Source organism: Haliotis asinina, chromosome 15 (genome assembly GCF_037392515.1).
Source record: "Haliotis asinina isolate JCU_RB_2024 chromosome 15, JCU_Hal_asi_v2, whole genome shotgun sequence".
Lineage (NCBI taxonomy): Eukaryota > Metazoa > Mollusca > Gastropoda > Lepetellida > Haliotidae > Haliotis > Haliotis asinina.
The window spans coordinates 34,500,731-34,524,003 of record NC_090294.1 but is presented as its reverse complement, the minus strand read 5'-3'; the positions used below and the strand labels follow the sequence as shown (position 1 = coordinate 34,524,003).

Sequence of the window (23,273 nt, the reverse complement as noted above, 5' to 3'; positions counted from 1 at the left end):
TGTTGAAGTGGATGCTACTGGGTATGTTGTTGAAGTGGATGCCACTGAGTATGTTGTTGAAGTGGATGCCACTGGGTATGTTGTTGAAGTGGATGCCACTGGGTATGTTGTTGAAGTGGATCCCACTGGGTATGTTGTTGAAGTGGATGCTACTGGGGATGTTGTTGAAGTGGATGCTACTAAAAATGGATGTTTTTGAAGTGGATGCTACTAAAAATGGATGCTGTTGAAGTGGATGCCACTGGGTATGTTGTTGAAGTTGATGCCACTGGGTATGTTGTTGAAGAGGATGCCACTTGGGATGTTGTTGAAGTGGATGCTACTGGGGATGTTGTTGAAGTGGATGCTACTAAAAATGGATGTTTTTGAAGTGGATGCTACTAAAAATGGATGTTGTTGAAGTGGATGCCACTGGGTATGTTGTTGAAGTGGATGCCACTGGGTATGTTGTTGAAGTGGATGCTACTGGGGATGTTGAAGTGGATGCTACTGGGGATGTTGAAGTGGATGCTACTAAAAATGGATGTTGTTGAAGTGGATGCCACTGGGTATGTTGTTGAAGTGGATGCCACTGGGTATGTTGTTGAAGTGGATGCTACTGGGGATGTTGTTGAAGTGGATGCTACTAAAATGGATGTTGTTGAAGTGGATGCCACTGGGGATGTTGTTGAAGTGGATGCCACTGGGTATGTTGTTGAAGTGGATGCTATTGGGTATGTAGTTGAAGTGGATGCTACTAAAAATGGATGTTGTTGAAGTGGATGCCACTGGGTATGTTGTTGATGTGGATGCTACTGGGGATGTTGTTGAAGTGGATGCTACTGAGGGTGTTGTTGAAGTGGATGCTACTAAAAATGGATGTTGTTGAAGTGGATGCCACTGGGTATGTTGTTGAAGTGGATGCTACTGGGGATGTTGTTGAAGTGGATACCACTGGGGATGTTGTTGAAGCGGATGCTACTAAAAATGGATGTTGTTGAAGTGGATGTCACTGGGGATGTTGTTGAAATGGATGCTACTAAAAATGGATGTTGTTGAAGTGGATGCTGGGAATGTTGTTGAAGTGGATTCTCGAGGTTTTTGTTTCTTGGGATGTAGATAATTTAAATGATATTGGGGTTGTGGTGAAGGTGATGCATGATGCCATGGTGGCTGCTGAATGCGTCTGGCAGATGCTTTGGTGGTAGATACTGGGGGTGTTGTGGTGACAGGTGTTGCCTCCGTGAGAGTGTAAGTGGTCTCTCCAAAGAGTATTTGTGGTGCAGATTCAACTGAACTGCATCTATGCATATTTTCCCGTCATGACATGATGAAACTACAGTGTATGCTTGTTGAATTCAAACATGGAAGGGTAGTGAGTAAACCAGCCCATGAGTGGTTCTGCAGCGTAAATAAATTTAAGGGTCGAAAATGACCGTGCCAGGTTCATCAGTTTGTAATATTAGAGGCATGTTATGAAAACATTGAGAACTTTAATGATATACGAATTTTACCCTTTTTAAAGAAAGACGTGTCCGGTATTGGGCAAAGTGTATTCAGGGAGACGTCTCTATATTAGTTAGGATATAATTTGGGAAGACTAACAATTGTAAGAGGCTGTAAGTAATGTCGATATCCTAAATAAGAAATAAACGACGTTTCATAGTTGTTAAGTTTACAATAATAAAGTACATTATAGTAGAAGTGGCGTTTTCTCCCTACTGTCCCATTGTACAACTCTCCATCGCCATGCATTTCTTAAATAATACCATATTCAGGAAACCTTGCTTTAACCTGTATCCACCCATTGACTTGAAAACCTGGGTTGGGATTCCCTGTGTGTCTTCCTGGTTTCTGTAAACGCCATTCCGCCAGGCAAATAATCGAATACAGCCATTAACTGTGCTGCATGATCGGCAATGGGCACATGGCATTATGACCCTACATTGACAATGTGTTAAATGGGAGCTCTTAAACCATTTCGTAAAAATGTGTCAAATGAGAATTCATAACTCTAACCTGATATTGTGTCAAATGAGACTTGAAAACCTCGCTTGACATTGTGGCAAATGTGATGTCATAAACCCGACTTGATAGTTTGTCAAATGTGACTTTATCACTCGACTTTGGCGTGATAATCGTACCTTTACACTTTGTTCAACTTCAAATGTTTCTCCACGAATGCTTCTCTGTTGTGTTTTGAAATTCGCTCCAAATTAGAAAAAGAAATGCATGCATAACCTGCCTGGCCTAAGTATGGAAAGATTCGTGTTTGCTTGTGTCTAAGTGAGTCACAAGTCAAAATGTCCAGGACATCACGTTCTCAGTGTCTCGGTCACAGATTCCAGACAAGTAGCGTTTTCACACAAGGCTTCGACACATATGTTTCATTTTTCAAAAGTAGGACACATGACCTCTTTATAAATCTCATTGTTTCCATGAATAATTGTGGTCTATACTGACATTTAGGCTCATATTCGATTCTCAGGACTTGTGGATATGTCTCACCGAATAAAACGCAGATTTATTTGTTCACTTATGTATTCATCTGAACCAAATATATCCCAGATGCCCTTATTATTTACAAATGAAAGACAACTGACACTCCTAACATGGGACGTCAGTAGCCGCTATGACATTCACCTGAACACCCTAAGTTCCAACCGTGTTCATTCCCAGAATGTGTGTTATCTGTGATTCATAGCCCTGTCCTAAACCTCTACTTTAGATTGCTCATCCGCTTCTCGTGCAGTTGTCAGCAGCTCGCGGCCTACAAAAGACTCCATCTCCAGTGGGACAAAAAATTCCCCCAACAACTAATCAGCCTTTAAAAGGGACCGATATTAAAAGTCAATAGCATAATAATTCACAAAGAAAACAATAGCGTCACGACTGATGCCCAGTACACGGCACGCATAAGACGCTTCATAAAAGGTATAAATCTCGTCGGTAATTGAAATCTTGCGAAAAATATCAGCGGGCTAAAAAGGTCCTCAAACGGATCTCCTGCCGACGTGTTCAATCCAGCGGCAATCGATACTAAAACATCCCTGCAAGAACACCTGCTTACCTGTCACGTTGCCATTGTTTCGGCACATCACAGGTAATTTCCAATCTGATTGTCGTACCACTTAATCATTAATTTCACCGTAGAGTCCCTTCCCCGCCGCTTTTCTCATAACGCATTCCCCAGGGAAGCGTATTTGAGTCGCCCTTAAGTCTCTGCGCTCATACAGCAGCATTGTCGGTGTTCCCGCACCTGGGGTAAAGTATATAAGCCGCGTTCCGATTACCTGAGTTGATTGGAACTTCAGTAGCTCCGGCTCTTATCGCATAGATTAATCAATATATTACGGTGATTTACATTGTCTATTACCATGTGTAGTTTTGTATACTGATAACCTTAGTCCTAAACTCTCCGTATCATACTAACAAGGCAATTACGTTTTGTGCTCCTTGACACGAGACATTTTCCTTCGCTTCATGTTTCTGGAAGGTAGATTCTTAATGTGTCAGCTGCGTCAGGTACACATTCATGATCACAAGCGAACTTCTTTTTTCCTGTGTGATCGTAGCTTCACGTGTTGAAAAGTTAAATTAATATAATTGAATTTACTTACCAGTGGTGCTTTGATTGATCCAGAATTAATTTCAAAAAATTGTACTCTTGATATGCTAAACAATATTCTTCATACAAATGCTTTATCACTCAAACTGCAACACTATCATAAACCATACAAATAATGTCATGCAATCTCATAACATCTCGTATCATTGTGTTTAAAATTAAAAATAAATGAAAATGCGACTGTTTCAGTGTGTAGGTGTGAAGCGATATTGTACACCTGTTTTTCTTTATGGATGACGTTGGACCGCCAAAAGTTATCTTAGGTTTATCTCACACCTGCGGTAACTTTCTATAACCTTGATGACTTGGAACAGTCTAGACCAATAGGCCTTTGTGTGTTTTCAAACAGAGAACCATTCCACGAGGCGCTTGAGAATCGCAGATGATATACAAATGCAGCAGAAATCTCTCAGTCATTTGAAAACCATTTATTTGTCCGTGTATATGTCGATGCAGTATATGTTTGAGGAAGGATAATTCAACTGACAGAACACAATGTTGTGTACAATATTTATCTGTCACATGGCTTCATGAACCAGTGAGGTGACATCTTGTCAACCGTCTTACATTTAGCAACCAAAGTCTGTCGTCATATATGACTATTATTTTTTAACAAATATAGTATTGTCGCTTCCAAAGAATAACCAGTTGATTTGAATTAAAACGATGTGGCACCTTCTGAAACCATACACTGTTGGACTGCACAGCTGGAAGCCCTACTTGTACGACAGAGTATGAGACTTCACTAAATTCAATTCAAATCCACGTTCCGTAATTAATATGGTTCCGGTTTTTGTCACATATGATCACTGCCTTTGCTAAATTGTTGCATTTCGTCTTTCAAAATCAATTTGCTATATTTTTTGTGTATCACATGATTGACGAATAATTCAACGAGGAGTGTTGGGGAATCAGATCTAATCATGAATTATAGACAGGTAGTTATGTGTGTGGCTTCTTCTCATCAATACATGACCTGTTTAAATCTTTCTGCTTCGAGCTCAGATAGCAGTTGTATATGGAATTGTCCTTATAATGATGAATTAAACTTATTTAATTACATCATTTATTTTTTTTATAGTGAATGGTGATGTAATCACGTTCTAGTTTCATCTGCTGGAGTCTGTGAGAATTGATATTGTAATGTTTCGTTGTATATGAATACGAATTCGTATGAACTCATTTCATTGCTTCTATATTTTAATCACGTATGTTGTTTTACAATATCAGCTTTTCACATTGCAGCTTCAGAAACACCGGGCATTTAATTCACGTTACACTGTTATGTGTTGTTAACAGTTTTTAGATAGCCAAATGGTAGATTTTCAGTCGTCTGTATTTTTCTTTAAAATTATTTGTCAAGAATGTGTTTTATAACTATTGACAAATGAAAGCATGAAGATTGGATCGTCTTTCACGGCCGGGAATGTAACACCAGTGTCACTGCAACAATATACCTAGATGCGGATGCATGTAACAAGCGTAATCGGAGAAATAACTGTTTTGTTTAAATGTCATGTTGAATACAATTTAATATTACGTTTAACAGATGAAAAACGGAATTCTAAAGATAAAAAGTGAGTTCAAAATACACGACGCTAGATGTTTCAAGCATGATATATGATAAATAGATAGTAGAGAACAATCATCCGTCGCGGTTTTCGTCAGAACGATTCCACTGGGGTTAACGCCCACAGAAATAATGACATGATAATAAACAACACATTTGCTAAATTTTGAATTATAATACAATACAAATAATGTAAAAATGCTACCAAAGTATTGCCCATATTATTTTGTAAGTAAAAAAGGTCCTGAAAATTATGTTGACTACTGATCTTGAAACTTGAATATTGTCATGCATAATTAATACACCACCATTGCAATATTAAACACTGATGCTGTGTAATCCCCTCGCTCCCCAGCGGTGTACTGCTCATCTCCACTACAGCTTACCTGCCTCTCTAAGTACCTCAGCACACACAGGTCTAATTTAACCGAGAGGGAGCTCAATCTCCAATCAAGGAAATTACACTCATTTGACATGACGAGCAAACACATACATCTGGCCTAAGAATCTAACAATGATATCGTAAAAATATGAAACATAAAATCATCCTAATGATAAATAGTATCTGTGGTTTGGAAAAATCAAAGATTAGTTCACATTGATACCGTATGTCTGGGCCGTGATCAAAATTATTGACAAGCGCCTTGAAATAGATGAAAATTGCTGTTCGCTTGACTTGTATTGATCTTGGGCTTTGTACTTGATGGAAAAGATGATTAAGGTGGAATATTGCCATACGGGTCTGGACTGCTCTTTTCTAATCTATCGGCTGCGATTTGGATGATATTTTGTTGGAAGTAGGAGTGCTGGTCAATGATTGAAACTACTTTAATCAACGTTTATTCCTAGCTGAGGTAATATGCCTTCCGCAGATGAAGATCCCGGTAAGCTTCAAGTGTAATCCCCACACTGAAGAAAATCCAATCCGATCACAATGTTATGCATTGTGAACTCTGCCTGGAGGTAGAAACCTTTGATTTTATAGGTGACAACCGCCGCTTGAGGTTTGGCTTGACATCACGGAGTCGGCGATCTACTAGTAGATGTGACTAACAGAAGGGACGATGACATGTGATGGGTTGACAGAAGCTTTCACTAGCTCGCCTGTTTGCGTGTAGGAACATATGTCAAACATTATACATATTGATGTTTTCACCTGAACATAAATCCTTGCTGTAATTATATGGTACAATTTCTAAAATGTGCAACGCAAGAAAACGAACAAAACAAAGCAGTTTGCCTGATGAATGTATTAATATAAAGTCATTTATTTCCTGTTATGTTGATAGGTAAAATCTTTCAAGTAACAAGATTATCTGAAGAAGTAGCGGTCAGCAATCACCAACAGTTGATGTTTCATTATGTGGGTGGCCAGTGTTGCCTGGCTTGCTCGCCCTTTCACTGGGACTTGATGACGTTCCATTCAGGAGAAACTATCTTGGTCGTGTTCTATTAAGAACAAAAACAAAACAAATTTCAGTTTCTAACTTTAATGATATCGACTATATGAGTCACACTAAATATCTGTTCGGCCTTGAACTGGTCATTAACCAGTATTCTTAAAAGATCGGGGCTCGGTTTAATGTGCGCGAGTGAAAAGACAGGTCCTGGCATCTTGCTTTTCCTTCAAAGTGGCCAACAGTACTGCAAAGAAAGGGTCTTCTCAAAACAATGCATATAGAGACAGAAATGTGCAAAGCTACATTTACTGTATGTATATGCTTGTCTGTGTGACTGAATGTTTTCCTTTAATCTATTTAATGTGATAGTTTGCAAAGAGGATGGTTCGGGAAGTGATTTAAGTGATAATTACTGATGTCTTACGTTTAATTTAGCCTCCTAAACCCCACCAAAGGACGGCTGTGGTTCTTCTCTCCCCAACTGATAGTTGACATCGATCGCACTAAATATCCAGTCGCATCGTATTAGCAGCTCGCGACAGATAATTAATTACCAGGGACACTCTCTCACTCGCTGGCTTCTCCAGATTAAACAGGCACACACATTAAAGGGCATTGTTCGCCACCATCATCGCTCGCGTCGTCTCCTCATTCGCTAACAACAACGACACAAAGTTTTTCTCTCAGCTTTGGGAATTCCTCTTCTGTGACTGGGGGCTTTCCCGTGGTTGGGTCTCTCTCTCAAATCCTATTTAAAACCCGCTTGATGGATTGCCAATCTGTTCACATCATAGCACTGATAGATAGCTCATTCCGGCATAGGCTTGAAGTGCCTTTACGAAACCTCAAGAAAACACGTCTCTTATCCCTTCGGGAAAGTACTAGTCGTATCTTCAAAGGGAGGTAACTACTCTCGAGTGTGAAAGGCCATGGTTGTCTAATTCTTGATCAAAATCATTTTTACGAAATGAGCAATCCAGTGAAATGATCATTTTGCTTTTTTATCCTATGGCTCTTTCAATTATGGTTAAAAATGCCCAGATTCGCGAGATCAATCTTACGCGAGAAATACCGCTGAGATTTGACCGATTCGGATACATATTTGATAGGAATTCAAAAAAACCTCTTTGATGGTTTTTCACTATGAAACTCTGTCAAAGTCAACAATATCGTTTACTAGCATTATCGATATCGCGACAGAAGTGCGAAAGACGGTCTTTGTTAGACTTCGGAAACTTTTAAGCCAAAAAAGTCTTCTTGTCAAGGATTTCAATTTACCATAATTAGAAGACAGCAAATGCCCAAGAACCGTTGGCAGTCTTTTCAGATTGAGTAAAAACATTTTAATGATTACAAGAGAAGATTGTAAACTGTACTTTATCCACACGGGAAATTTGGTGCATGCGCTGTCAATTGAATAACATGAAAGTAAACAGTGTTTAAGCAGATGTAACTACGCTGGAATTATTTCACGTTTTAGAATCACGCAGAAATTACAGGCCGTTCGAACCCACCAAACTATTTACAAAGAATTACAAGTGAGCCATGTAAAATCACGTTTTAATGTGCTGAATGTTTCAATGAATTTTAGCTATCGAAACAAGACCTCTTGAACCTTGAGAATGTTACTTGGTATTTTGGTATGAATTTTTCCCAAAATAGAAAATATTTTACATATTGCTAAAAGCCGAGTTGTTGTTTAACATAGCCTTTGTTCGAACAAAATCTTTGGAACATTCTTGTCTTCAGAGATAAAAAAACAACTCGTGTTTTATTTATGACCGGTAAAGAGCTTCATGTAAGCTTGTGAAACGATTGGACTATCTCTCTCTGGAATCTCATGCCTTCTGTGATTTCCGACAGTGAACGTGATGCATATAAAACAAGAATGGTTCAGTGAATGGAGATGCAAATGTGTTGATTCTGAACCTTCAACTGTACGTGTCTTTTATTTCATTTATTAAAATATCGTGTTATAAGACAGCATCAACTTCTTTTACGAAAGCGAGTAAACCTTTAACAAAACTTCGGCTGCGTAGACAACATATTCAGTAAAACCATGGGCAGGGGAACGTATGAGGTTTTGTTAGCCAGGCACCAATTTCTGGAAACAAACTTTTGTCTGAGATTTGACTTAACTCAGTTTGCGATTTGAGTAATGCGAGAAATCGGGGCCAGATCAGTTACATAATCACAGGGATTGTTTGTTGTTTTGAAACCTCATATTTGTTATTAAACATTGAAATTAGCGAAATCGTTGTTAAATCCATTGTACAAAATATGTCTTCTTAAAACAATCCACTGTGTGATTATAAAACACATAAGATACTTGTTATTAGTTCACTGAACACAGTCAGGATATTAAACACAGAAACACAGACACGGGTGGCCAGATGGCTAAGGTGCCCAATTAGTTGTGGTCTATTCGTCCAGGTTATATTGGTAGGTTTGCCATCATATGGGAGATTTCTCTTACATCAAGCCATTGTGCAGCTATCTATTGTCAATCCCTATCTCACCACACAGTGGCTAAGGAACCACGTTTGTGTTCTCTGTCTCAGTGACGCTGTTACCCGTGTATAGTGAAACGCTGGATACAAGCGCAGATCTCGAGTGCAATCACAGTCAATTACCAAGTGTAACTCAATAGTACCCGTCACAACTCCAAACAATGATCATTAAAACTTTCCAAATTGTTTTAACATTTAGTTAATTCAGCAGGAATTGAATCACAGGCTATGCGGACACCTCGTTTCCAATTTGTTATTATGTACATTAATCATTCTGAAATACATAGGGGCTGACGCAGTGAACGTAATAAAGCTTCATATCCAGTACACTGCAGTCGCAACATATATGATATGGGTTTTTAATGTTGCTGCATGGCTATACAATCGCTGTATATGACAGTTTCCGGAATTAGAAAGCGTTTGAGATCCGATATCTATTCATTAAGATGTAAAGTGATATTTCATGAAATAATTCCAATAAGTTGCTGTTAAACGGTTATTCTCTTGATTATCTTATGGATATTGTGTATTTGAAGTTTTCTTAATAGACCCTCTCTTCCACGAGTGGGTCTGATTCCTTGGAATCGTTTATCTTGGAGTCGAGATGAAGGAAAGTAGTGAAACGTGTCAATTTGCAATATAGTTCTGGCACATATAGCGATATGTTCATTTTCCGTGCTGCTACAATGATCATCATCCGCATCGGCGTCAACTCATAGGTGTTACAACGATCACGGAAAAACACGATTTGGTGTTATTTATATCGGGTGAATACGTCCTTTGTTCTGAAAGTATGCTAAGGCACACTGTCACGACAACTGTATATGTAATAGTAGTTTTCTTACCAGATACCTCGTTTACCTTTTAAAGGTAATTCTACAATGGCTTCAGTAAATGCTGGATTGTTAATCAAAGTAAGTCAAAAGTATATAATCACGTTATATACCTGTGATTTTCCTAAAGAATATGCATTGTTTTAAACTCTTAATAACGCGCTTATGGTAGAATGGAGACAAACGTACCGTGTTAGAAGATCAGCGGTATATAAGGAAATTATAATAGCTCTAAATTTCTCATTTAAATCCGCACGCTAGTCAGGGCGACATACCTCTGATGTTCCAACACAATATGTTTATCTGCTTATTGTATACTTGTACATATTGCTGAGTCTTTATGGAAGCCGAAAAATATATTGCTATTGACAGAAAGATCGGATGGGCGGGAAAACGGGATTCTACGCTGAGAATCAGCAATACGTACTGTATGTGATATAGTGTACAGTGGCCGTGCTATTAGTACCGGGAACTACATACACACCTGCTTGTAACAGTTTTTGGGTGGTGTTTAAGTAATAATATTATTTATTAGCGTCAGTGGTGTCGTAGTTATAATATCAGTGTGCGCAGTGTCAGTAACAACCTCAGTTACATTGATTGTGGTAGTGAAACTAGTAGCACCAGTAGCAGTAATCATGACATACAGTTCTACTATTGCAACTCCTGCAATAAAGGTACTTAAAGGACATTGTGGCCTGCACAGGCTTCTACTATAGTCGTGTATGCCTGTTCATATACCGATCAGCAAGTCTTTAAAATGAAAGGGAATAGCAACTTGAGTGAACTCCTGTAAATTCACCTCGTTCTAAACAATTCTACAGCTGCCATAAATGAGATATTATTTTCTGTTTTTAATGAACTTTCACCCCTGTGATAAAAAGGGTATGTCCGGTCATATTGAGCTGCACACAGCACAATCTGTTCAAAGAACTCTCAAACACACAGCCACAGATCGTGCATGGGATAATTGACCCGAAACTCACGGGCCCTCTATCATTACAGTTATTTACAGCTAATAATGTATTAATGCCTTTTAAAGGACAATTTAGGCCTAAAACAGCAGCTAGGGACTCTTTAATAAACCCTGTAAGCACTGCGAGTGTTCCAATAATGGGGTTTACCGTTTCAGAACAATGACCTTATTATCAGCAAGAATTACTGGTAATTCCCTCGGCGAACACCAGATGGCGAAACATAAATCGCTATACTCTGTCCTCCACCTCGTTGTCTCAATCGTTGGGGTATTCATAAAATTAAATCAAAATCGTTCTTGAAATATTGTAAATATTCTAAGCTGGTACGGAAAGGGATGTAATACCCTATGTCAAAGAAGCAGAGATGATTCTTCGAAGTCCAAAACGCCAACGCCATAGTATAAATAACCTTGCTGTATAACTCAAACATTCTCCACTGGGCGTAAATGGCAAGACAGTGGTGTAAATTACATGAATGGGCCACTGAAAGTCAGTAATGACACCAGGTGTTCGGGGAAAGAACAGGTATGGCCCAATCCTACTGGTTACACATAATTAGTGTATAAAGTAGTTGTGAGACACAGACGTGCTCCAATCATGATAGAACGGTTTGTTAGTAAATCAGACTGTCAAGTGATGGACCAGACAATCCGGTGAAAGCATACAAACCATTTTTAAACAAATGTTTGTTTGAAACACTGTACGTAGGACTTTTGTCTCCGTCCAAACACAGTTTCAACAAAATTAACAAAATCTTCTAAGCTTATGACGGAAGCAAAGTTTTGTGTAGAGTATGGGATATAAACATTGGTGAAACTTGATAGTGGAAGATGAAATAGCAAATGAATTACTTGATAAAGTCGTGCGGGAGTGTTCTAGTAAACCTGCAAGAACATCACACTGACAGATCAAGCAGCAACGTTCTGGAGGCCGCCGTGACTTAACAGCATCGATTAAATGTGTCAAAAGTCAAACAGCTTAGGTTAAACACATGTCGACACACAAATAACAAGGGCAAACAATTGACGGATCTCCAAATATTCAAATCAGGAAGTCAAATAAAATAGGAATCGCAGTTACACTTCATCAAAAGCAGGCCATGTTAAGTGAAGTTGTTCTCGCTAGGTGATCTCTCACTTCAGAAGGTGGCCAAATGCTAACAGCAAACAGATTTGTAATACCTGTTTGTTGAGTAAAACGATCCTTGTTGAGGCTACCGTTGTCTTCCGTTGCTGACTAGCCAGGCATGCGATTTGAACTCGAACCTGAATGAGCTCTCGTTGTTGAGATGAAATACGGGTATGATCACTATCTTGAGAATTAACAATGCTGAAAATCACGCGTAAATTTGCTTTGAAAAAATTGTCAAAACCGACAGAAAGGATTACAGTTTATTGCCCTGCCTCGTTGGCCTCGTCCTGAAATGAGCAGAAGCGGAACGTGTTGGCTTTTGCTTTCATGGTACTCTCGGCTGTTGTTCGTGACAAACTATGAAGACATGCATTGGGAGATAACTGATCTGCTTCATGAGGCCATGAATCTGATCATAGCAGGTAGTATTATTTCTGAGGTTGTTTTATTTTCCAGATATTAAATACAGCAAAAGGCGTGACATATTGACATATTGCTCCATGTTTACTGCCCACATAAACAGATTAACATGTTAACTGAAAAGAGAGAAATTGATGACGAGAACTTTGATGTTTCAGCATATTATTATGAAACCAGTGACCGATTCTAAGTCTCTAGGTATGGAGAGATATTGTTGAGAAAATAACTTGACATGAAGCTTACTTTAAAGTACAGCATCTAACCTTGTCGTATTTGGCTTCTTCAGCATCATTGGTACCACAATCCTGACTTGAACTATATATATCCTCATCAATATTCACAGAGCTTAGTTGAAATGACCAGTATACGTTATACATGTTTGTTTCACATAGGTCATGCCACCATTGTTTTTCTCATAGAACAAGACGTATCATAATAACACGCATTATTTTTTGCAATGTGAAAATATAACATACAGTCATGCATCTATCTATCTATCTATCATCTAGATGTATGCACACACAGAGATATATATATATATATATATACACGCACACACACACACACACACACACACACACACACACACACACACACACACGCGCGCGCGCGCGCGCGCGCACACACACACACACACACATATATATACTTGGCATTAAAAGTAGTCTCAGGTACATGTATATTCAACTTTGTATGGAATCCAAGTAGAGAAAATACTTTTCATAACATCTAACATAACATAACATGTTATGAAGCGGTCTCAGTTCAGTTTATAGTAAAGTATATAAGAGTAACATACAGTGAATTTTATGTTAGCGAATGAGGGTTTTGAAGCGGTCTGTCTTCGAAGGTTACGAATGCTTGTCTGTGTTTTGTGGATAAAGCACCTAAAGACCTAGTGCGATTCCTAGTCAGCTCGGAGTGAAAGACAACACAGTGGCATGCAGAAATATCTATTGGACAAATGCATCCGACAATTTCATAGCATAAGAAATCTCTAAATTAAATACACATTCGTTTCACTCGGAACTAAATTACAGTAAGGAAATACTGTTTGTTATTTGTACAAACTGCAAACTACTAAAGTACAGGTACACGCATATGCCCAAATACACATTAAAATTATAAAGCCATGTCCATTTCATGAATATACTTAGTGTTTTCCTTGTTAGAAATGTTCTTTTGGATATCTACCATATCAGTTTCAGTTTTAACGTATGTATGTGAACCAGGTGATAACGGTACAGTTTGAAAGCTAGACATTTCGAACTGTTTGGGTTTTCTAGCATTTACTTGTACGGCGTGATATAGCTGAACATAAAATCATGTCACATCCCTACTTTGTCAGAAATTGACACCAGTATCAAACGTCTTCGGTTTCTGTGGCACTATAGACTGGATGATATAAAAAAGATATTCTCCCAGACAGATGACAGAACTTCTGCCAATTCTCTAATTCCATGTGACTGGTCAGCATAATTTCCAGACAGTAAATAAGAATTCATATGTACGGCATCTTCACAAATGCAAAGGCTATCTAGAGCAAACGTTACACTAACTCAGTTACTGCTCCGTGAGTTATGAAATAACGAGAACTGACTGACTGTACAATGTGCTGTCAACAAATTTCTTTTTGTCATTTTGGTTGAAATCTGTGATCCATAACCCACGATGTCTCAACGATAACTTTCACAGAGTAACACCCGAACCGTCGTTCTTTGTTTTGCTGCTAATGGCCTATAACAAGGCTAGGTTAGAAAGAGTCAAGATGGCGCCTAGCTTTGTGCGCATGTCAGAGCCTATTTATGTCAGGCTTATGTCGTAATTGCCAGAGCCCCTTAGCTGCTTACAACTGACGGCAATCGAAGAAATTGCAATCGTTTAATCACAGGACTTTAATGCTGCCCGCATTTCTGAATTCTGAGAGCTGTAAGCAGATTATTTATAAAATTATCTGAGTGTAATCTCCAGGAAAGACAGACGGCTCCATTGCTGAAATCGATGCATGTCCTTGCCAAAAATAATGTTGTTTCTGTACTCTTATTGACCATTAGGAGAACTTAGCAAAGCTCTGATAATCCGTGGAATGTAGTGTTGAGTGTGTATGTTATTATCAACTAACGACAGCAACAGAACATATTACAGTACTGAACCAGGACACTCAGTCGTTAGTCGACTGTGCTAAATTAGGATACATATCTAACGGTCAGTAATTATTTTGTTTCAACATTTGAAAGTCCCCAAAATGCAGGCAGAGACCAAACATTCTAGAAATAAACTCAGGCAATTAAGTGATGTGTTGATGGCATCCTTATTGCATTATAGATTATATGAAGTTTGGTATCTGCTACTGGATGTGCGTGGAATCTGTACAAAACACCCACTGGTTATGTTGCGGATGGACTTGAGGCCAGCAAACTGTTAATGACGACACGTATCCTATAAAAACAGGTCTGGAAGTTAGGTCAGTATGGTAGCCCTACGTTCACGATCGGTGGCACACAATTACATAAATCTTTAATCAACCAAGTCGAAATCGGGCATTACATTTGTATAGACTTGGTGACACTAATAGCTTTGAAAAATATATGTGACAAATGATCACTGGCTTGAACTACCACCGCTTCATTTGATGCTTTATGTTGCGGCATTACCGGGAGACAAATGGTTGACACTAGGGGTCGTTATCGTGAATTATCTTGATGGTAGACTACGATATATTGGAATCCGGTCTGGCATGGTCTTAAGAGCTGTCTCAGACTGGTAAGTAGGGATAAGCAATACGCATCAGTGTGTATTTCATCACAGAAATAAGTGTTTTCTTTGATGTAATAGGCGCTGTTTCATTTGGGAAAGTGAAATGAATGTGATGCAGTCTTACCATGTGTTATATCAACTGTAAACACACTTGAGTAACACCGTAATTACCTGTCGGGATGAAGTGGGAGCGTGGGCCCATTTCCTCATCTGTACAATATAATTGGTCTGGTACAACTACACAAAGAAATATATTTTATTGTATGAACTTTAGCTGAAAGTTGGTCTGAAGTGGCTGGCGGTATATATGATTATATGAACTTGTACTAAGGTGTTTGTTCAACGTTTGGTAGAACCGTCGACAGAATGTAGTATTCGCTGGAAATCTAATCTCTGACATGCTTATCTCAATGATATCGCTCCTAATATAACCGTTTCAAAAGCAAATATCGGTTTGTCTTCATTTGTTTATTGTAAATTTTGAGTTTTGGATATTTCCTACAGTAACCACGGTGAATGATTGGTTAATTGGCAAACAATATAATTATAGGCACACATGTAAAGGCGATTATGATACGTAGGTGATGTTGGGACAAGGGGCTTTATTTTGTGTGGCTTATTACATTTAATCACGCAGATGTTATGTTATTCATGATGAAATCTGATGGGAAAACTCTTTCTTCCACGGGATTCAACCTCCTGGCTAGTTGTCCAACTATGTCCCTGGTTTGTGTGTTTACAGTTAGAATCCGCCGTCAGTGTGCTATAGTACCCCGCACGGGACTGTTGTGCATGCTATCATCCACTGGTTTGTCATGTCAAGGTCCTATGTTTGACGTCGGTCCTCTATGCCATATAGAATGTTGTCAGTACTATTCACAAGAAAAGTCCACTCATTTAGACGATTTCTTTTAGGACATGGCAAATTGGAGCAATATGATGTAATCAGTGTGTTATATTGAGGCTTCTTGCACCGTGCATTACCCACTACCCCAGTGTGCAAGCGGTGGTTAAATCGACCGTTTCTCTCTTAAATTACGTCGTTTCCACTTTTACCGTTTAAACAAAACATTATGTTTTTCGGAAACCCAACCGGAAACCTTTCGCACACAAAAACACATAATTTCACTCACAAAGAGACAAAAGTAGCATGAAATCGACCAATCACGACCGGTTATCTTAGTTGTCACTGGATCTCTTCTTACAACCAATCAAATCGATTGTTACATGGCTGAGCGGTTTCTGCTGACAGTTATGTGATTAGTGTCTACAGTAAACGCGCCACCGAGGCAAATTGAGCAGAATAAATACATTTGTAGGTTGGCTCCTAACCTGGGCTTGGGGCGAATCGGATTAAAAGTAGGGCGCCGTCAGATCACTTGATTTTATCGGGAAAATGCTCAAGAGATTTTTCATGATTCACTGATGTTGAGGACAGACTGATCTCAGAAAGCTTAATCGTCGGAACTAGGATTTTAACGGCTTTGTTATTTCCTACTTAGCCGAGGCTTACTCATGTGCTTAATCAAGCGATTTCCCTACTCTATCATTTAATTGCGCAAATTGCCGGAGGATCAACTACGGGCGACGAACAAGGGATGAACACTTCTTAATCCTCTGTAAAATATAGTCCCATTAAGACCAAGCTTTTGTGTACCGAGTGGCATGTCCTGATTTGAGTGACAGATACGTTTTCAATGAACTACAGATAACATCAAACTGTTGTAACATGAAAAACTACCTTCGCTTTCGAGCAAAGTGATAATATTTAGTTCTACTTCAAATTGAAAAGAAGGAATTTGGGTGCGAAGGAAGGAGCTTCGTGTCGTCAGGAGACATGAATCACTGGGTAGTTCTGGGATACATTCTGAAACAATCGGTGTTATAGTGACCTTAGAGTTATATCTTGAAGCGAGGATTCACCCCTCCCTTGGCATGGACTCGCGGACTGAACTGATATTCCACGAGTATTAAAGTCACACCGATTTCTCGAAACGAATGTCTGTATTTTTTTCACTTTACCATGAGATGAAATAGGACACGACTATTGCCTGTTATAACGATTATCAGGTCGAGAAGTTAACAATATCGGCATGATTTCAACAATGAAACACAACCGCGTCATTAGCATTATCACATTTGCTCGCACGTGAAGTGTGGTATCGACTGACTTATGTTGAACCAGATATTTATTGACCATATGTTTTAATAGGTTATCGAACCTTGTGGAAAGCCCCGAGTAGTGTAAATCTAATGTGTAACAGTAATTATTGGTGCCAGGTGACTTTACTATTGACGCCCCATATGTAGTAGCTCCTGTCCCTACGAACCGACACAACAAATGAGTCCAGGAGTCCTTCTACGTCCAGTGCTCGTGTTGTTGATTATGAGCAAATCTTCAGCTTGTAATCATCATTTAACAATCCGCTAGAAAAAAGTGTCTAGCTAATTGATGTACAACAAGCAGACCGGATATATTGATCAATGTAATAATTACTTCTCGCTATCTGTCTTTGTTGTCACGAGTTAACACGTGTTGTAGATGAATGCAGTGCGGACGTATCGAACCGTGTACAAGGCAGGAGGAACCTGGTGAACGGTTAGATCACGCGAGTCTTGTGTATACATGATATTAACAATTGAGTATGTGTCGTCACTTTGCTTCCTGTAAACACATTTGTAGTCTGATCGGTTAAACTCAAGAATTTCATCCAGGGATATTTTAACTCACTGTGCACGCAGACTTGCCTTGCTTTTATGCTGTAACCTTTCACTAAGGTGTTTTTAAATGCCAGGGAGCTGTTTTGCCCGTTTAGATACCTCATGTCATTTGGAATTTTTATTTATTGCATGCGTCGCTTGTATATTACTTCCTGAGCTGTAGTAACTTTCTGAAGTAACCGTCCCTGGCCTCTACGTGAAAATACTGCGCTGCGCAATATTCGCTTACAGTCTTAAAAAAGACCCCTTATGCCAGCCTTTCCACATAAGTTACAACACCGTCTAACAGTTGTCAGTATGTGACTATCGTATCTGCTATATTTAGAGGCAGCAGCAACCTCGTGTTTGTTTCGTGCACATGTTCATACTGCTATCTGTGTAAACCATGTAACCTTCTCAGGCGTACATACTTCCAAAGATCTCGTGGGTAATTAGTAAGCGTGTTGAGATACATCTACAGTGGACGTGCTGTCAGTGGAAGATATTCTGCTTCAATTAAAGTTGGAATAAAAAATGTCATAATGCCATCCGCTACAATGCAGTGCAAACAGGGTTCATTTAACTTCCCCATCAATACAACAGTTGAGACTTATTAGTAGTATTTTCGAACTAATATATGAACCGAAAAAGGACATAAAAATGGTTGACGTTTCATTTCGAATAATACCAATAATGTATGGAGATGTTATGTGCTGTTCAAGGCATCGAGTCTCACTGATATACTAGTAATCCTGCCCATAGAAAATGACGTTTTCTTTTTGCACAATTCAGCAATATTCCAAATTGTTTGGTGTTGTCATGTTCCCTTCAGTTGGATACGACTGAAGTTGGATTTCAAAGAGCCTGTTGGTCAAACGCTGTGCGATTACTCGATGAGAATTACAAGGCTTCAGTGAGGATTTGAAAACCCAGGGCCAAACCTTTTAACAGTTTAAAGACTTGTCAGTATCAGTTTACATTTGTCTGAGTATGTTTGTGTCTGCGTATGTCTATGTGTCTGAGTGTGCATCTATGTGTGTGTTTGTGTATGTGTGTCTATATATCTGTCTATGTGTGTGTCTGTGCGTGCCTGTGGGTTTTATATGTCTTTGTGTATGCCAGTGTGTGTTTTTCTGCCTGTGTTTGTGTGTGTGTGTGAGTGTAAGTAAGCGTCCTAGTGTATGTAGCCTTAGCCTGCCACCTGGTGACAGAGAGAGACACAGGACAACCCCTGTCAGTGTAATTGCAGAGATCACGTGATGTTAAGTGAGAATCGAATCGTTAGTAATCACATGTACATAAAGATTCACCCAAAGTTAATGATCACTCGCATTGGTTAGGTCGTAGATAACACACTGATTATGATCTCAACGCGACGCTCCTAAAGATAATATCATTTTACCTGCCTGAAATGACTTGACACCTGCTCCAGGTAATAAGCTTTGTTGTGAGGACCAGGTATCGCCATGTCTCTGCAGATGCTCATTAGCACTAGTCAGTAGCTGGACAGCGGCGATCACAGCCACCTGCAGACACCTAAACCACGCGTGAAGGTTAATTAGAAATGGAAGATTGCACATAAGCACAGACTTGCTTTGAGTTATACGTTCCTCTCTCTCTGGTCGTTGGAATAATAAAGCTGATTACATAACTATTGTCTCATTAAATATACGGCAGATGATTTCGTGCTCTTAAAAAACAAAACAAAACCCACAAACACAAACAATACCAAACAAAAAGAGACAATCAAAAACATCCCAAAACAAACACAAACTAAAACCTTACATTTTTATACAATGGGTTCGTTGTGACTGTCAGTATTCTTGCCATACCTTTAAATATAACTCTTTGGTAACTAATTCTTTAGCACCAAACTAGCATAAGTGGTTGTTTTAGTAGTTACATCGGGGCTCACTTATTTGATGTCGACAAAAGTGGTAATTGTAAACATGTTTATTAACAATTAATTCTCTCTCTGGTCTCTCAACATTTTGCGTGAGTTTAGAAGACACTAGGACAGTGTACCTTTTGTTTCCGACGAGACGGACGAGTTCTGAAGACAAAGAAGACTGAAAGGCGAGCATTTAAAACGACATTTAACAGGAGTATCGTGGCAATCGACAAAGTCAGTCTATCGAAAGTAATGTATCTTCAGCAGGTATTAATTGGAATGGGACACAACGGTAGAAAATTGCATAGAGGGGAAATTGAAGAGCCTGGAAGGAAAGGACTTCTCTGGCGGAGACTGGAGCTAAGCGTCTTTGTGGAAGCGCCCGTGTCGTCTCATTTAGCCAGAAATAAATAGGCGTGATCGAGTGACAGAGAACGTGGTCTCAAAAAGAAAAAGGATTTTCAAATACAATAATTACGTCTAAATACTCTTATTGTCAGGTTGTTAAATAGCATCGTGTTCCTTCGACTCTAGGCGTATGATCTCAGATGGTTATGTGATACTAATGCGAACTGTGGAAGAAATTTGACGCCAGATTCTAGTTGTAGAGGACAGAGCTTGGAGTGCTTCTAATCTGTGATTGATAGCTGGAACACAACTGGGAGGTTGATCACACCAAGCTTTGAAGTCACATTTACAGGGTTTGGTCTCATAGACGCCTGACCAGGTACACAAAAAGCGTAATTGTTTTTTCTTAATTTTTTTCCCAAGTCACGCGATTATTTGACATTTGGAGGCGTATTGCTTGAATCAGCTTTGCAGAATTAGTCAAATGGTATTTGGATGGGCGAAGGTAGAAACACGACAGTATTACAGCGCCTATCATTAGGTTTAGTGCCGACATCGCTGTGTTGAAAACTGTGTTTTCCAACACACCATTTGTTTGGAACTTCTTACCAGTTTTATACATTATGTGGTTTTGTATAAGTTTTCTTTTCGTTTTACCTCATTCCAATATGAAGGTATGGTTGGTGAGCCAGGGACACCTTTACAGACAGATGAAAACAAACATCAGAATCCACAACAGTTTTACGAATCTGGTAAATACAGTTTTACTTCAGTATGTTATAAATGCTACGCAGACGCTACAAAAATCACTGAAAATGTAAAGTTTACCAACCATCCTTACTAGAATGCCACCCACTACCCATCAGTCCTGTATGTCGTCCTGAGAAGTATTTCCCCACCCATCAGTCCTGTATGTCGTCCTGAGAAGTATTTCCCCACCCATCAGTCCTGTAAGTCGTCCTCAGAAGTATTCACCACCCAACAGTCCTGTAAGTCGTCCTCAGAAGTATTCACCACCCAACAGTCCTGTATGTCGTCCTCAGAAGTATTTCACCACCCATGAGGCCTGTAAGTCGTCCTCACAAGTATTTCACCACCCATCAGTCCTGTATGTCGTCCTCAGAAGTATTCACCACCCATCAGGCCTGTATGTCGTCCTCAGAAGTATTCACCACCCATCAGTCCTGTATGTCGTCCTCAGAAGTATTTCCCCACCCATCAGTCCTGTAAGTCGTCCTCAGAAGTATTCACCACCCAACAGTCCTGTAAGTCGTCCTCAGAAGTATTCACCACCCAACAGTCCTGTATGTCGTCCTCAGAAGTATTTCACCACCCATGAGGCCTGTAAGTCGTCCTCAGAAGTATTTCACCACCCATCAGTCCTGTATGTCGTCCTCAGAAGTATTCACCACCCAACAGTCCTGTATGTCGTCCGCAGAAGTATTTCACCGCCCACGAGGCCTGTAAGTCGTCCTCAGAAGTATTTCCCCACCCATCAGTCCTGTATGTTGTCCTCAGAAGTATTCACCACCCATCAGGCCTGTATGTCGTCCTCAGAAGTATTTCCCTACCCATCAGTCCTGTATGTCGTCCTCAGAAGTATTTCACCACCCATCAGTCCTGTAAGTCGTCCTCAGAAGTATTCACCACCCAACAGTCCTGTATGTCGTCCTCAGAAGTATTCACCACCCAACAGTCCTGTATGTCGTCCTCAGAAGTATTTCACCACCCATCAGTCCTGTATGTCGTCCTCAGAAGTATTTCCCCACCCATCAGTCCTGTATGTCGTCCTGAGAAGTATTTCCCCACCCATCAGTCCTGTATGTCGTCCTCAGAAGTATTCACCACCCATCAGTCCTGTATGTCGTCCTCAGAAGTATTCACCACCCATTAGTCCTGTATGTCGTCCTCAGAAGTATTTCCCCACCCATCAGTCCTATATGTCGTCCTCAGAAGTATTCACCACCCATCAGTCCTGTATGTCGTTCTCTGAAGTAACCAACACCCATCAGTCCCGTATATCGTCCTCTGAAGTATTCACCACCCAACAGTCCTGTAAGTCGTCCTCAGAAGTATTCACCACCCAACAGTCCTGTATGTCGTCCTCAGAAGTATTTCACCACCCATGAGGCCTGTAAGTCGTCCTCACAAGTATTTCACCACCCATCAGTCCTGTATGTCGTCCTCAGAAGTATTCACCACCCATCAGGCCTGTATGTCGTCCTCAGAAGTATTCACCACCCATCAGTCCTGTATGTCGTCCTCAGAAGTATTTCCCCACCCATCAGTCCTGTAAGTCGTCCTCAGAAGTATTCACCACCCAACAGTCCTGTAAGTCGTCCTCAGAAGTATTCACCACCCAACAGTCCTGTATGTCGTCCTCAGAAGTATTTCACCACCCATGAGGCCTGTAAGTCGTCCTCAGAAGTATTTCACCACCCATCAGTCCTGTATGTCGTCCTCAGAAGTATTCACCACCCAACAGTCCTGTATGTCGTCCGCAGAAGTATTTCACCACCCATGAGGCCTGTAAGTCGTCCTCAGAAGTATTTCCCCACCCATCAGTCCTGTATGTCGTCCTCAGAAGTATTCACCACCCATCAGGCCTGTATGTCGTCCTCAGAAGTATTTCCCCACACATCAGTCCTGTATGTCGTCCTCAGAAGTATTTCACCACCCATCAGTCCTGTAAGTCGTCCTCAGAAGTATTCACCACCCAACAGTCCTGTAAGTCGTCCTCAGAAGTATTCACCACCCAACAGTCCTGTATGTCGTCCTCAGAAGTATTTCTCCACCCATGAGGCCTGTAAGTCGTCCTCAGAAGTATTTCCCCACCCATCAGTCCTGTATGTCGTCCTGAGAAGTATTTCCCCACCCATCAGTCCTGTATGTCGTCCTCAGAAGTATTCACCACCCATTAGTCCTGTATGTCGTCCTCAGAAGTATTTCCCCACCCATCAGTCCTATATGTCGTCCTCAGAAGTATTCACCACCCATCAGTCCTGTATGTCGTTCTCTGAAGTAACCAACACCCATCAGCCCCGTATATCGTCCTCTGAAGTATTCGAAACCCATCAGTCCTGCATGGTACACTACCCATGAGTCTTGTATGTCACCCTCGGAAGTATC

At 40.1% G+C, this 23,273-nt stretch overlaps 1 protein-coding gene across 1 annotated transcript; it reads left to right on the top strand.

Moving 5' to 3' along the window:
- Nucleotides 1-519: 519 nt before the first annotated feature.
- Nucleotides 520-23,246, top strand: LOC137264980 (uncharacterized). The gene is made up of 3 exons (XM_067800319.1): nucleotides 520-713; nucleotides 21,091-22,199; nucleotides 22,354-23,246. Exons 1-3 carry the CDS (start codon nucleotides 520-522, stop codon nucleotides 23,244-23,246), a joined length of 2,196 nt encoding a protein of 731 aa, XP_067656420.1.
- Nucleotides 23,247-23,273: the final 27 nt, after the last annotated feature.

Excerpts from the sequence above, each read along its gene's own strand:
- LOC137264980 (XM_067800319.1), top strand. The coding sequence starts at position 520 with ATGGATGTTGTTGAAGTGGATGCCACTGGGTATGTTGTTGAAGTGGAT. Across the intron at positions 714-21,090 it reads GTTGAAGTGGATGCTATTGG|TCCTGTAAGTCGTCCTCAGA; the intron begins GTATGTAGTTGA and ends CCCACCCATCAG. Across the intron at positions 22,200-22,353 it reads ATTCACCACCCAACAGTCCT|GCCTGTATGTCGTCCTCAGA; the intron begins GTAAGTCGTCCT and ends ACCACCCATCAG.